The sequence below is a fragment of the Chrysoperla carnea genome, chromosome 4 (genome assembly GCF_905475395.1).
Source record: "Chrysoperla carnea chromosome 4, inChrCarn1.1, whole genome shotgun sequence".
In the NCBI taxonomy this organism is placed as follows: Eukaryota; Metazoa; Arthropoda; class Insecta; order Neuroptera; family Chrysopidae; genus Chrysoperla; species Chrysoperla carnea.
The window spans coordinates 24,796,119-24,813,300 of record NC_058340.1 but is presented as its reverse complement, the minus strand read 5'-3'; the positions used below and the strand labels follow the sequence as shown (position 1 = coordinate 24,813,300).

At 28.7% G+C, this 17,182-nt stretch overlaps 3 protein-coding genes across 8 annotated transcripts in view; 2 read left to right on the top strand and 1 right to left on the bottom strand.

Moving 5' to 3' along the window:
* The window catches only part of LOC123298114 (transcription factor Sox-5), a 367,059-nt gene extending 362,207 nt beyond the window's left edge, over window positions 1–4,852 (top strand). For both annotated transcript variants that reach the window (XM_044880019.1, XM_044880021.1), the window contains exons 4-6: window positions 2,460–2,735; window positions 3,066–3,705; window positions 3,980–4,852. In XM_044880019.1, coding sequence (XP_044735954.1) covers window positions 2,460–2,735; window positions 3,066–3,705; window positions 3,980–4,644 — 1,581 coding nt within the window. In that variant the 3' untranslated portion in view covers window positions 4,645–4,852. The remainder of the gene's footprint in view (window positions 1–2,459; window positions 2,736–3,065; window positions 3,706–3,979) is intronic.
* Window positions 4,853–10,228: 5,376 nt separating this feature from the next.
* On the top strand, window positions 10,229–14,862 carry LOC123297423 (Hermansky-Pudlak syndrome 5 protein homolog). The gene is made up of 6 exons (XM_044879075.1): window positions 10,229–10,374; window positions 10,432–10,542; window positions 10,602–10,838; window positions 11,175–12,220; window positions 13,250–14,339; window positions 14,730–14,862. Exons 1-6 carry the CDS (start codon window positions 10,282–10,284, stop codon window positions 14,781–14,783), a joined length of 2,631 nt encoding a protein of 876 aa, XP_044735010.1. The 5' UTR covers window positions 10,229–10,281; the 3' UTR covers window positions 14,784–14,862.
* Window positions 14,863–15,848: 986 nt separating this feature from the next.
* Window positions 15,849–17,182, bottom strand: part of LOC123298302 (mucin-2) — a 53,250-nt gene continuing 51,916 nt past the window's right edge. For all 5 annotated transcript variants that reach the window (XM_044880268.1, XM_044880263.1, XM_044880264.1 and 2 more), the window contains one exon: window positions 15,849–17,045. In XM_044880268.1, the coding sequence (XP_044736203.1) occupies window positions 16,681–17,045 (365 nt within the window). In that variant the 3' untranslated portion in view covers window positions 15,849–16,680. The remainder of the gene's footprint in view (window positions 17,046–17,182) is intronic.

The window sequence follows — 17,182 nt, the reverse complement described above, 5'->3', positions numbered from 1 at the left end:
TGTGTAAGAAATTGGAGACTAAACTGAGAACCAATTCTCGAACACTTCATGCATAACAAAAGTCAGCATTGCACAGTAAAAAAACTAAAGCTTGCAAGAAAATGTGTGAAAAATCTATTTTTGAACTTAAAGAATCTATTTTTTTTTAAATAAACCTATTGGCAGTTAATAGCTATAAACCTATTAATATTAAAAACAACAATATTTGAAATTTGTTTGACAGTATATTACTTTCATACAAAGAACTCATGCGTTTGTGTCAACTTCACCACTCAACCCCGTATGGTAGTTGCATCACATTCGTGACACCATATATTATCTCGCGATGGGGCTCGTGACAACCTCATATAGGTTGGTATTAAGAATTTTTTTTCAGTATAAGAAAAGAAATACTATAGACTGTATAGACTGTCATGAAACACTCTGTAAATATTTATTGTAAAGTGTGTACGATAATAACCTATATAGGTTTATATAGTTTACATATATCATGATTTAAAATACAGTAGAAAAGTATTTGATATACATATAACAAAATATAGTTAATAAAATAACGGTCAAAAGTGAATCGAATTCTTTCAATGAATAATGGGTTCAGCATTTAAACAAATATTATACTCCAGTGCACTTACGGATAAAAATCTAGTGTCAAAACTTTTGGGTCACACCTCTTCGATTAATAGTAAGTGCACTGGACTATTAGTAGTTCAGAATCAAACAATACTATATAATATCATCATAACTTTGTCCAATAAGAAATTTCACACCCACGATTTTCATTTCGAAAAAATTTAATATAAACCCACACCTGTTTATATGAAACTTTCTTTTTTTTTAAATCATCTAGTTTATTCCAAGTAAATGAAGAAAGACTTGAAAATGACTTGACAATTTTACGGCATATTATCACTACTATGATCCTGTGACGCTACAACTCCTCAGGGATCGTGGGCTTCTCGATGATATTCATCCATTCTTTCCTATTAATTATTATCCACATTCAATCTTCTTGAACCCTCTACCAAATCATTCATCCACCTCTTTTTAGATCTTCCGCGGACTCAGATTAAACCTATATCAAAAAATTTACTCCTGTTTTTTACTCCTGATGATAAAACTGAAAAAATATGCAAGTAATAAATAGCAAGAATCGTGGTAAACGAAAAAAAATTGATAAGTCACTAAGTTACAGTATCCTAAAAGGTATACCTTAATATCTTAAAAATTCAACATAAACAGAAAACTCTCAATGCAAATATTTCATTTAAATTTATTTAAGCTCTTTTAATTGAAATCAGTCGTTTGTATTTTATATATATCTGGGTATCTATATAGATACATATTATACGATGTTTGTTACTATATAACGTACCTACCAATGTTTATACAATCTATATTATTTGCTTGTATGTTGTTGGCTCTGCTATCTTCATAACGAAACATTTGTGATTGCAATTATACGAACATATATCTATCCTACAGTAATATCAATTATCTATTCAAGTAATGAATACTATACTATTACTTTTTAATACGAAAATGAATATTCTATAACGAGATACATATTATTGATACATTATTCATGTATCTATCTTATCTTAAAATATTATTTCATTCATTCAACAACAGGTGGAGGAGAGCATAAACAGTGGGGATATGTATATTTGCAATTAATATTTCACAAGACGTCGAGACATTTCACTTCTCTGCAAGAGTTTTTCATCTGACTTACTGCCAACTGTCATTCTTCCCTTAAAAGTTAATCTAAACTTTAAATACCAAAGTTAAAATTCATATTACTTTTTCGAAGAAGGTTGATTTATGCCATATTTTTGTCGCAATAACTCTGTACTTGGATGGCCTAGCTTTGATCGATATTTTTTGAGTTATATAGACACAAATTTTATCACTAGTTTTTAAAGAACCGTTTAAAATGTCTCCACACAAATAACAATTTGAATGTCCCGGTAATGTACTTTATTTACTACGATAAATACCAATAGATGTCAGGAAGAGTCATATTTTGCAGTTTATTTCAGTTTTTCCTGAAAACATGGATTAAACGAAATTTTTTAAATATGAAACCTAGCTAGATCGATTTTTCGTCCCAAAAAACTCCTGCATACTAATTTTCAAGAATAATTGCTCGTTTAAATATATAAGATTTTGCAGAAATGCATTAACGTTGCCAGATAGTACGTTATAATTGGAGAGGTATTGAAAATCGAAATCAGTAATTCGAATTGAAGTTAACTTAAAATTTGAAACAAGAAGTCTAACGGGATAGATTAAATACCTTAAGAGTATACACTTGTTATCATTTATTACCAAGCATAGAGTACTTTTAGTTTAACTGAAGAAATAATACAATTTGTTGCAATAATTTTAACAAATTATAATTTTAAGTAAAGTCTATCTTAGGCTTTAATAACGAAACTAATATAATTTTTTGTTTCTAGGTCTCCTACCAAAGTCAAATAACAAGTGAAACACAAAAACAAATTGAATTACAACGGATGCAACAAGAGCATTTAAAACGTCAACAGGATCATATATTACAACAACAGCATAAAATACAAGAATTACAAAATCAAATATCAACACAATATGGATCAACGAAAGGATTACCAAATCTTTCTAGCCCACAATCATTATTTTTACCATCATTTTTGGATCAATTACGAAGTTCTGCTGTATTAATGCCACCATTAACCAATCCTAATAAACAAACAACGGTTAGTTTTCTTTTTTTACATTTTAAAACAAATAAGATATGTTAATCTTGAAATGAAGGCCAAATTTTAGACCGATACCAATTATGTAGCGCTTAGTGTGAATGAGAGTGTCTACGTGAATACGCGACGCTTTTCTGCAAGAAAGAATGTAGTATGAATTAGTTAGTTGTCAAATTCGAGACGTTCTACTCTGCAGAAAAACGTGTGCGTGATCCTAATCTTCTCTCCAGGAAAAAGTGTTTTGTGTACAACACCTAAAAAACAAAAGCCACTCTATTCTATCGGCAAAAAAGCGTAATTTAATGATTTTGTTTTTTTTTTTTCATTTAGATGATACCACCAGCTCCATGGGTACAAACAATGCATTTACCACAAATACCAACGAGCGCTTCATCGTCAAGTACATCCAGAAGTGAAACAAAAACACCACCTCAAACAACAACATCATCTCCTTCACCATCACCTCCAAATAATGTTAACGATCCAGATGCACCATTAAATTTATCAAAACCAAAAGGTGGAAGTGGAGGTGGTGGAAATTCATCGAATTCATCATCAACAAATACAAGCCCCCATAATTATTCAATGCAACATGGAGAGCAACCAGCCGTAGCAGCAACAACACCAAAACTCTTACCGCCAACGTTAATAATGGGTGGTCGTCCAACATTCTTACCATACGCTGGATTACCACCACATTTAGGTCAGTTACCACCATCCGTTGACCGGAGACCCAGTTTATTAGGACAAGGTCAAGGCGGTGGTAGTGGAAATAATAGCGGAGGAAGTGGAAGTGGTAATGTTAAACAAGAAGCTTCACCATCACCAAATGATAACCATGGGCATTTTCCAATGCATATGTATGGTATACCACCAGGACAACCACATTTACCAACGCAAGGGAAGTCACATCGCGATGATGCAAGTAGTACAAGCAAAGAAGAGGCTGATTTTATGACAGCTTGTGGACGTAAGTAGTTCGTTTTTCATTTCATAGGAGTTTGTCCGTTTGTTATGTTGATAAAAATGCAAGATCAAAGAATAGAAACAACAAATTGTCAATTTTACACTACTTGAGCCATGGAAACATTCTGTTAAAGAAAACAACACATGTAATAAAAGTATTTTCCAACGTTTAACGATACTTTTTGTGTTTTGCAAGTCATCTTGTAGTCATTTCTTATGCAACTAATTCTCCCTTTCAAGAATTATTTAATAATTAATTTGTTTTTTCCTTTTTTTAGTTTGGGGACCAGAAGCTGGTTATAAGCTACCCGAAGAGAGTGGTGAAAAAGCTAAAATGGTACGACAGAATTCCAAACGTGAGAACGACAACAAACCACATATAAAACGGCCAATGAACGCATTCATGGTTTGGGCCAAAGATGAACGTAGAAAAATATTAAAAGCATGCCCTGATATGCATAATTCAAACATATCAAAAATACTTGGTGCCAGATGGAAAGCAATGTCAAATTCAGAAAAACAACCATTTTACGAAGAACAATCACGTTTATCAAAATTACACATGGAAAAACATCCTGATTATCGATATCGACCTCGGCCAAAACGCACCTGTATTGTAGATGGTAAAAAAATGCGTATATCCGAATATAAAACGTTAATGCGACAACGACGACAAGAAATGCGACAGCTATGGTGTCGTGAAGGTGGTCCAGAAATGGGATTTTTACCTCCAGGTGAACTAGCATCACCGGGTACTTCTTCAGCAGGTCGACCATCAGTATCACCACCCTTAATGATGAACGGTGCTGGTCCTAGTAGCGAAGGTTCATATTACTATCCACCTCCGGACAGTTTATCACCGGATCCAATGAATTATTCACCTGAACATACATCGGCTGCATTAGCATACGATTCAAGTCCCAGGCATCATGACGACGATTGAAATATCGCCCCCTCGGATATGATGAATCGATGTAACACAAATTGGTCATCATGGATGTCGTACAATGGAGCGATTTGAATCTGAAAAATGTCTGGAACAAAATCAGAAGATTAAAAATTTTTCATCTAAAATAAAAATTGTGCCAAAACTATATTTAGAGCCACCAAAAGGTTGTGAATTTGAATTCTGCGTGCCATTCAAGCAAACAATTTTTAGTGTGTGGTTTTTTAACTTAATTATGTATGTATGTATGTATGTAGGTTTACAAAAAAATATATATAAATAATTTTGTTTTTGTGTCATCAAATCGACACAATTTGATGAATTGGTTTTGAATGAAAGAGACATTGATAAATAACCATTATTATAAATCAAAATTTGTACAATATTATTTATTCGGAGTCCAGTTAATTATTTTCTAATAATATGTAGGAGCTATGTTTAAGACTAAACGGATTATCACAAAATTGTACTAATCATGAATCGAATAGAAGAGTATAAAATTTAACTAGTGATTCTAGTCTTAAATAAATATACTTACTAAAAATAATTCGAATTTTTATTTGGCAAGACAAAACAAATTTTGGATTATTCATACATCGAATTCCAATTTTTTTAAATCGAATAATTAAACAGTCGATAAACTAGACGAAAAATCCACTCTAGTGTTTGCCTCCAAATTCTATTGAATAGTTTTAAATAAGAACTAATAAAATTTATCTGATTTCTGACAATTAAAAAAATTGGGTTATGTGTCATAATCAAAAAGAAGTTAGGTTATTTGTCAAAATGAAAGTGAATTGTAGTGGCAAATTTTGTAGTTTTCTGATAATCCGTTTTCAAAAGAAACATTTTATTATGAGAAGTAGTAGTTTTCGACGATACAAATTTGTTAGTAATGTTTTTTTTTTAATATGTAGTACCTAAAATTATTACGCGTACTATACACCCCTCGACAAAAAGTACTATACATACTATTGCTATTATGTATTTATTTTCTAATAATTAACTTTAAAAAAATTTCGAGAATAAGTAGAAGATAATAAAAAAAATTATATTACAATAAATTATATAACCTTATTACTTATTATATTAGCAAAAACATTACTTAATGTGATATTCGAAATCAATATTATTAATTTCTGTGTAGGTAATTATTTATAAGTATAAACAAAAATATTATTGTGTCATTTACATGAAGAAAAAAATCTCAAAATAAATAAAAAACAAAAATGTGATTTCGATATAGGCATAGAGGCTCCATACTTAATTAATATTGAAAAAAATCATTTTTTATGTTATTCATTAATTTTTATTAATTTTAGCTGACATCATTTAAGAGTAGCCTTTTTAGTAGAAAGTCCAAATTCGGCATCTACTGAAAAGTCTACTCTTACTTGACAAGAAAAAGCTATTTTGTTTTTATTTTTCAAAATGTACAATTAAAAACAAAAATAAAATATTTTACCGAAATTTGTTAAAAGTGCAAAGTGCAATGAAAAGAAATATTATGATTCGATATCGAAATTTTATTCATTCGATAAATGAAATTGAACCATGTAAATATTTAAATAGTACAATTCGACTTTTTGATTGAATTGTTTAAATTTATTTATCGAATAAGTAAGAGAAACCGATTTCAAAAAATATTACAAAAAAACATTTTATTATTACATTTATAATTAATTCATTTTTTTTCTCTAGATTATTGTTATTGAAATGATTGATTTTTTTTTGCATTCTTTTATGTCTTAATTAAGTAATTAAAGCCAGTAAATATATTATTAATGATTTTTAAAAAAAGAATATCTCTTGTACTATTATTAATTAGTACAGTAATAATGAATTATTATTTATTTTGTATAGATTTTAGATGTAATTTATAATAATTATTATTTTTATATTACATAATACAATAAAAAAAAAACATAAGAACATTCACTGTACCTAATACAGTGTGTACAAAAAAAAATTACATAAATGGCGCGGGTCAATTTTTGAAAACAGTTTTTTTTTCTCTGTAAAATATGTTTTTAATTATTTGTTTAGGAATTTATCATATTTTAACATTCCAGCGAGAAAATTTACGCAAAGTGCGTACACGGGTATCTTAATTTTCATCACAAAAATAATTAAGTTAATTTGTTTATGAGTGGAATTTTGTGCCATTTGTTTTTCTTTAAATTAAGTCGATGCATACACTTATAAACAATTAACAAAAGAAAACTTTAATTGTTTTCTCTGAGTTTGTTATACTAATTAAAAACAATGATTAATGATTGTTTTAAAACTTGTAAAATAAATGAAAATTGTTTTTAAAACTAATTACAATTATATGCGTTTTAAAAGTTAGACAAGCAGTATGCAAAAACAAAAGAAATTACCTATTAAAACTAACTTCAACTCAATGTTCAACAATTATTTTTGTGTATATCAATTATTATTTTAACAAATAATTAAAAACATATTAACAATATTTTAATACTTGCCAAACAAGATTCGTTGCGTATATAATAAATAAATTATATTAATTGTATATTTAAAAAAAAATATATAAACTCGATTACAATTTTATTCATATAACTAATTTTAAAAAAATTAGCCATGTCTCAAATTTAAATATAATATTACATAAAAATATTAATAAAGAAATAAGAAGTACTTATAAAACAAAAAATGAATTGTTCTTTCTTTTTTTTTTAATTATCAATTCAAGTATCATTTTACATAAGAATTTCATCCCAATTGAAAAAGTTTACGAATTAGTTTTCAAAATTCCTTGAAAATAAGGTTATGTTAATAAATCTAAGTTCATTGTCCATTTATTATGTTTTTTTAAATATTGTACATTCTCATTAATGATTGAAGATTCGTTTAAAATTCATCAACATACAATTCATACAGTTCAACTACTTATTATTATGCATCAAAAATATGACAGCTAAATTACTTTGAAGTTAGAAAGATTATGTGAAACAAAAACTATTAAAAAATTGGTTATGAATGCAAAATATTGTTAGCCCTCTTCAGACTGGCCGTCTTTTGTACCACAATAATTATTATTCTTCTGATCAACGAAAATCTCATGCTATTGCGCAAGTGCCAAATTTCAAATTTTATTACAATATGTTTTTAGGATACATATGTTTACTTGTAAAAATACATTAATTCATATGAAAGAATAGTACATTAAATTTACTTGCTTATTAAATGTTCTAAATATATAATGCCACTTCAATCCTAGTAGCTCAGTTGGTTAAGGCGTAATCGATTCCTTTCGTGGTATGCCTAGGGTTGCGGGATCGATTCCCGCCATCACAACAAAAATTAATAGTTTTAATGGGCTAGTGTAGTACATGGTATATACATGCATGAGGTACACTCAGGGGTTGAAAGCTACGGAGATAGCCGAGGTTTAACGAATATATCTGAAATTTTGTGAAGGTTATTAGAAATTTTGAAGAGAAAAAAAAATTTTAATTAACTGTAAGAGAATCTCTCTTTGCAACCGTTCTGAAGAGTTAAGGATCCAAATCTAGCCTGGATAAACTTACTAAATTAATTCAATAAACATGAAGTTAACGTTAGAACAAATTTTAGTGGATTGTCTTCTACGCAACCATTTACGCATTTGTACATTATTTGTGCAATACATATATGACAGATCTCTCGTGAAGTTTTTGTAATATGAGAATCAAATTGGAAAAGTTTGAGTTTTACATGCTAGGGAACCATTTATATCGAAAATTACATACCAGATATCTTTTTCAACAAGATGTTTGAATTTTTTTAATCATAATTTTATCTCGATTTTTGTAATTTTTTCGTATTTTCATGGGATGATTCGAAATGGGAAATTTTAAACTCTGAACCTTTTTTTCCAAAAAAAAAAAGTTAATTGATTTGACTCACTCGCAGATTTTTGAATAAGTTGAAATTAGTAAAATAAAAATTTCGTATTAAAAAGCTTTCTAAAATAAAATAGACAAAATTTATTGTATAAAATTCTCACCCACAGCTTTGTACTTTATAAGATTTAAACAAAAAATTGTATAAAAATTAAAAACTGGATTGATAATTTCTAGCAAAATGTATATCAAAAATTCAGTCAACGACAATTTAAATTTTTAAGAAATACTCAATAATAAATTTGATAGTTATTAAGAACGTCAGTTTAAAAGAAACTATTTTATTTTGAGAAGGAAAAATAGTTTACAAATAGTTTTAATAAAAAAATTTTAGATATTTATAAGTATTTTAAAAAATAGAGAATACGTACTTCATAAAAATAGTTAGAGTATCCAGAAAACATAATTTGATAAGTGTCTATTATTGAAAACTGTATGCGTAAAGCATTTAAAATATTCCATATGCAGTAAATAGGGCTAGTGAATGTTTGTATAAAAAAAAAACGTATAAAATAAAAATGAGAATAAAAAAATCTTTGTAAAGAACTTTTATTTGTAAGACATGTCTCTCACAAAACAAATAAATAATAATAATATTAATTATATAAATAATACAAATTCTGTTTTTGTGTTTCATTATAAAACGCTTAATATTTCATGGAAAACCACCAAGAAAACACCATGAAATTGAATACAGTGATTCATTTTTTTTTCTGGAATGTTAAGCTCAAATTTTGAAATACAAGTTTAAATAGTACTATGTTTAAAAACATGTAGTAAAAAAAATTTTAACTCAGTTGAAATAAATAAAAAAAATAAAAATAAAAACTTGTGTAAAGGCTCATTTATCGTGTGCCAAATTTAAAAGGGAATAAACTTTATAACATGTACAAAATTGAGTTTTCATTTTTCTACCATTTTTTCTATTTTAATCATAGATCTGGGAATAATTAATGACAAGAATTTATTATATAATTAAATCTACATGCATTTGGAAGTGTGTTTGTGTGTATGTTAAAAATATCAAATAACTCGTTGGATAAACTAAAGGTCAACAAAGGTCAACTTCTTATATTAGAGAAACCATTGGTATTTCTTACTAATAAACCAAAACGATTTGCTTTTTTATTGGCTGTTCGACTAAAATTAGGTCAGAACATAATTGTTAATCGAAAAATAAGCATTATAACAATGAGGTAAGTTATTTTATTGATTAAATGTGGATGGAACAAATTGCGCTCTATTTTATAGTTGTTGCGCTATAGTTCGTCGTGAACCGTAGAGCGATGTAGTCGTTAGTGATTTTTTCGGACTTTTGGGGGTTCTAAGACAGCTTCTACATTCAAAATGATGCAAAAATGCCTTTAAAACGTTTCAAATATTTTCAACAATCGTGAAGAACTTGTAGTTTAAGCATATAGAGATAATGCATAGATAGAGGTATTATACATATATATGTAGTATATTTTTTGTATACAAAGATAGGCATAAGTTGTGTGCACTCCACGGACGTATATATGTGCACTCTCTTCTCTTTTGCTGCTATGTTCACTTATGTTTTTTGACAGCTATGTTATCTTCCTCCCTTACCTCCCTGTAATTTTGTTTGACAAGAAATGTAAAATTTCTTTTAATTTTATTTATTTTTTTTTTTGAGGTTAAAAGAAAATTTTTGCATAATGATGAATATTTTATATATTAATAAATAACAGTGGGAAATTTGTTCACCATGGAAGAAAGTAGGCCTTATGTACTTGTATTTTACGAAAATAATATTAATTCAATACTGCAACAACCTTTAACACATACACAGCGGATCAAGGTAAAACATTTAAGCAATTGTAAAAGATAATATTAAATAAATTTGTTTTTTTTAAAGTATATAAGTCATGACATTTCACAATCCTATATTATATTGGGTGCTAGTAGCGGTGGGCTGTACGTTTTTCGAAGAGAACCATGTACATTTCTCCAAATCATTCCGAATCAGGTAATTGATTTTTCATCCGATTTTAGACATTTCGAATTAAAATTTATTGGTTTTTTTAGGAAGGTGCCGTTGAACGTATTTCTATATCACCAAATGAAAAATACGTTTGCATTTCTACAGCCAAGAAATGTTTATGTCTTATTCAGTTGAATAATTTAAATAAATCCACTAAAATTCTTTATCGTGATAATTTTGATTATCCTGTTCGAAGTTTGAAATGGAATATTTATAGTACAGAATTATTTATTGGTGATACAATTGGACAAATATCAGTTATTATAATTGCTGATTTTCTGGTAATTGTTTTTAAGTATAGAAACTAAAAATAAGCGAGTTACAGTGAATAATTTGAAAAAAAAATTATATGAAAAATAGCAGCTTTCATTCAAGCTAAATTAACTCCGAGAGAACCTCAAAAAACTTAGATAATATTGTGTTCACGCTATTCATCTACTCCAAAATATCTTAACGTGAGACTTACGCTAAACACACGATAGTGTCCGAATAACCTCAGCCGTAAAAAAATTATTACGACGTAATCCCCTCTAGGGCAACTTATAAGCATACCAAAATTTTTGCTTGTTATTGGATAAGGCATGCAAGTAAGCTATAACTTTCATCAATTGTTTCAGGCAAAAACAGTATTTCAACCATCATGTTACCCATTAATGCGACTAGACTCAGAAATAGTGCAATTTGATTGGAACAGCACTCTTTTACTGGTCTCAACTCTATCACGATGTTACATTTGTGATACAGAACGTGAAGAATATCGTCAAGTAGGACAAAAACTACGTGATGGTGATTACGGTGGATGTTTTATTAATCGAAATGAATCCGATACATCAATCGTATTAAACAGCACAGAAAATCGTAAAAAAGGATGGTTTACATCGAAAACATTAGACAATCAAAATCCTCTCTTATCATACACGTATTATCAATTATTAAAAATATTTTGTAGTCGACCTGGTGGTCGATTATGGGAAGTACAAATTGACGGTACCGTATTCCGTACAATTTTATTCAAAGACGCGTGTCAACAACCCTTATCGGACGTAATCCTTTACAATTATTCAACTGACTTACGATTACGTTTAATGTCACAAGAAAACGATACATCCCAACAAACTTACTCAGTAAATTTTTCAAAATTATACGTAATTAAAAAACAATTTATTATCACATATAAAAAAAGTGTGTTATATATTTTGGATCCCGAAATTACTTCGGTTATTGCTTGGTGTAATTGTCTAGTCGATATTCAAGATATTTGCGTTGTTGATTCGTATATTTATATTTTGGATGTACAGGGTAATATATTGTGTATACATTTTATTGAGATTGAGAAATTATTGTTACGTTCATTTATCAATAAACAGTATGTATTTTGTGCGGATTTATGTGTCCGATATAATACAAATTTATTAAATTTAATTCCAAAATCAAATAAGTTATATTTGATCAGTACTTTATGTGAGAAATTAGATAGAGATACGCATGCGGATTTAATAGAACGTTTAGAACCACTTATTCAGCTTATTAAAGATGAAACTACACGACGACAGAATGCTGCAAGTAAAGATGGAGGAAGTACAAGTAACAAGATTGTTACAATCGATAATATTTATTTTAACGTAAATAAAATTGACAATCATCATGAGGAAACCGTTGTAAGGTATTTTTCAGCTTCACAATTTTTTTATATTTGACTAAAATCACAAATAGATTTAAATTGCCTATAATTCTAAATAGTGCAGCGGGATAATAAGGAGAAAAATAGTAGTTTTTAAGAAAAAAATACTTTTAAAAAATCGCAGTGTAGGAAGGAACCGTGAAAACGCAAAGAAGGATTTTTTTGTTCACGATTTCGATAAAATTCAGTACATAAGGAAAAATGAGGTTCGTTTTACGAATAAAGAAGTTTATTATGAGATATCGATGAAAAACTTTCATAAAGAGTTGAATCTTCAAGCGATTTCTGGCTATATATTAATAAATTCTCGCACAATCGTCAAATGAACACTATTTTTGTACTTTTTGGGTCAAAATTACCTTATTTACTGAGTTTCATTGAAATATATAGCTATAATTTTTTTGATTTTTCCAAATGGATTTTCCCCTTAAGAAATTCGCAAAAAAATAACCCAAAGTATACAATAATTAGATTCGTTTTACGATTTGAAAAGTGTTTTATGAGATATCTATGAAAAATTTTTATAAAAAATTGAATCTCGGAGCGATTTTTGTTTGAATACTTCGAAATAACAAGAATCTTACGATTTGTATCAAAGCCATTATTTATCCAAGATATTTAGAAACCTAAAAACCCGTAAAATTAATTACAACAACGTGACGATTGAATGTCCGATCAAACCGAAAAAGAACGCGAGCTGAAATTTTGATAATGCATTTTATTACTAGGGTCTTGGATTATAATAAACTTGACCCTAAATTGCTATAAAAAGAGTAAAAGGACATTTTCTCTTATGAAATAAGGTTCACTACTTCCTGCAATTATATTTAATAAAATTTTTTATTTTACTACTAAATATAACAGTTTAATACAAAATACACGAATTACGTCACAAAATGGCTGACAACCTTTTTATTATTTTGAAATCGATCCAATTTAAGACATATTTTCTTTCAAAACATATATCTCGATTTGTAACTTCATAAATTATAACATTTTATATTTTTTTAGTGACAACTACTCCGTTACGCAGAAGGAATCTACAAAACCCGTCGAAGAAACTACAAAGATTCCGACACAACCTGAAAAATCTCCCATTGTAGAAAGAAGAAGAATGCCCGAGGAAAATATCTTAAACTATTCTAAAATGAAACCAGTGAATATGCCCACGGTGGTTGCACCATTCTCAAGCTTTAATAAAACATCCGGGGATGCAAACTTGGATATTTTATACGAATACTTTAAACTAAGTAAAATAAGTAAAGTATTAAATTGTAAAACAATCGATAATATTTTATTAGTTTACCAAAAAATTCACGATATTCATGAATTTGCTCTCCGTCTTCGAACACATATCAATGAAATGGAAGAAGAAACATCCAAAGATAATGAAATCACAACTCCAAGTGTGGATTTATGGTGTTTTAACGTATTTTTACGTTATATCGAAATTAAAAAATCAAATTCGATAATTTCCGAGTTATTTGATAGCGATATATTAAAAAGCTATTTAATTGATTCGTTTATAGCTTTAAATTTAAATACAGAGCATGCGTGCAAATGTAATTATCCGTTACCAAGTGCGTCACAACAGTTAAAAAGCATCCGTTACCTGGATATTGGTACAAACTTAATTCAGTTATTATGGAGGAACGATGAAAGGAAAACAGTGAACTTAATTTGTAGTCAAGTGCCTTATATGTGGATCGAAGTGATACGCCTCGATGCCATTGCTCAAAATATTCCGTTGTTAATACAATTTAATGAATCTCATGTTATTGAGAAATATTTGAAATCATTTGATGAAAATCAAATACGAGAATTATTAAGTTGTTTTATTAAATTACAACAATCACAATGCTGCCTTTTTTGTGATAATAAAATAGATAATTTTCATAATGTTTTTATGAATTGGACACAATTTGGCCTTATTTTATTAAAAGTATTAAATGCTGAAATAACTGTAAATTATTTAATGGAATATGCTAATTTAATACCGCCTGGTTCATTGGATAAAATATTTTATCAATTATGTATCTTGGCAGAAAATGAGGATTCAGTTACATGTTATACCGATTTAGCTGAAACAAATCCTGAAATGGTATGTATATTTCCTATGTGGGAAACTAAATTAAAATTGATCAATCAATGAATTGGTAAAATTTGCTACCTACCTTCTTCCACTATAAATTAGGATAAGAAACCTGATTCTTTGTAGAACAATAAAATTAAATATTACAAGGAAAAACTGTTGTATCAACTTCGCGGGAGGGGGTTTTTATCAGTTTTTTACAAATAAAAGTTGTAGCTGAAGTAATTGTTGCACATTTTGGTTTTTTCGACTTTCCAGCTTCAAAGTTGACCGAGATATGCCAATTTTAAGATCATGCATTTTTTCGCTCATTCGACTGTCCTAATTTAACTAAGTTTAACTTAACATTACATTAGCTAAGTTTAACAAATTTCATAGTTTTGTTTCTTGTTGTTCCAGCTAATGAAAAACACTGAAGATCTACTGTTAACAAAAATTAGACAGCAATTTTAAATTCAAGTGGCTATAAAATTTTTCTCAATAATTATATATTTTCGCGACACAATTAATTAAAAAATGTTAAAAATTTTTCAATAAACTCACTATAAAACCAAAAAGTTATTTTATTTGCGGAATATGTATTATTACCTAAACTTAATTCTGGTTAGTTACAAAGCGTTAAGATAAGTTTTTATAAAGTCGGTGTTTTACTCACTAAACTTAACTAAATTTCATTTGGAACAGTGCCGAATTTAGGACGGAGTCTTGGTCCCAGAGGCCTTACCAATTCGGATAAAATAGAAAAATCATTTGTATGTTTTTAATTGATCCAAAATTCGATAGAAACTCAGAAATGTTTTCTAGTGTAGTTGTTAGCAAAGGTTGTCTAGTGTAGTTTTAGTTGTCAAATAACCACAGTTGACCGACTATCGTGTATGACTGCTTATGAACGAATTTATGTAAACTACATTGCAACTACAACTGAAAGACTAAAAGAAAAAGAGTGAAACGAATGGAATTTTTTTCTTCCGGATAATTTTGCAAAATAATGCATATTCTATTTTTAGTAATGTAGAAATGGCACTTCGTATTTATTTATCGATGATGGTTACTAATTGCAGTGGGGGAAAGATCATGTTCAAAACTAAAGATTGTAAAGAACTGGTTACGAACGCCGATGACTCAAAAACGCTAAGTCAAAGCTTCTCAGTTTGGAAAGCGACATTTTCCGCGATATGAATTTTGATATTGTCAACACTATTGCTAATGAGAAACCGCGTAAAGCTAATATTTAATCAGAATTAATAAACGATTGTCAGAGTGCAAATATAATACAAGAATAGGCTTTTGATATGCTGCACGTAATCATATTATTTGACTTGAATATACTCCACGATATACGAAAACATTTTAGGGGCCTCCACCAAATTTTAGCCCCAATGTAACGACATAGTATGTTTCTAGAATGAATAAAACGATAATCGAAATCGAATTGCTACAAAATATGTATTGAAATTTTAGGACCATAAATCTATTTTTTTCATTGGTATGCATGAAATTAATATAAAAAATACACAATATATTAAAAACATTTTTATTTCAGTAAAATCAAATGATAACAAATATTGTAAACTGTAAAAATTATTTTTCAATGTACATTTTTTCGTCGAAATTTTTCATTTTTCTTTTTTTGGACGATAATTTTAACGATGTGACTACCACCCCGTACACATAGAATTATATGTTTTTTGTGCCTTGGTGTATACAATATTTACACTAAGTGTATGTAAAAAAAAATTGTGATATTACACTGTAATGGTGCTATCAAGCTATCCTTTTCTATTTACACTCAATGTACCAAACCGAGGCAAAAAGAACAACCACGCCAATAATAAATATACAATAACTAGGAACCGTAAAATCGAATTTTGTGCCTTTTGAATAGAATAGAGTTTAAGATAAAAATTCAAATGTTTGAATTTTTCGACTTTTTGTGGTTTTTAAAGCCAGTGAGATGGAAATTCGCCTTCTAAAATTATAATTTTTATTATTTTACCGCTAGTTGTTACAAGTAAGACTTTAAATATTGAACCGTACAGTGTACGGTGTACACGCCTAGAGTAAAAAAGCTCAGTCTTTCGATAGAGATACAGATTGATCACAATCTCAGACTGTCTTGCTCATTCTTTCAATACTATACAAATATAATAATTTAATACAAATAGCGCAAATTCAATAATTAAAGTCTTCGATCATAACGACGTACGATGTTAATGCTAAAATCACAATCTATAACCATCTATCATTCAAGACAACAATCACTATCGAAGTTTCGAATACGGAAATAGCACTCAAGGCTAAATATCTTACGCGCAAGAGGTAGAAGTCACTTCGCAATTTTGAATTAATGTTAACAACTATTTTGTATATTATTTCGTGGAATCACAATATTATTCATTCGTTTCTTATACGAATAACTAGAAATGATAATGATAATCATTATTCCGAATAGAGCAACCATTGTGTATGTCGTGTATGCAACATTTTGAGCTAAATTTTTATCATTTACTGCATTTTCCGTAAATACGCCAGCACTTCGTTTATTTATCGTGTGTCTTTCGCCATAATGATCATTAAAATTAAATGCTCTTGTGCCTAAAGTGATTGATACTATTTCTGGTGATTGGAATGTATGTCTCTTCTCGCGTACATGTTCGACATTTTCAACATCTCTAGTAATACGTCGCTTACTATTTGTTGGTGTTTCGTAAAGGACTGTAACAAATAATACAAAATAAATTAGCTATAATAGTGCAGAAACTAGTAATGAATTTCATACGTTATATTTTTTTCCCTGGTGTCAAAATACTCCTGCGATGTAAATTAAGTTAGATTTTTAAGTCTTTAGTAAA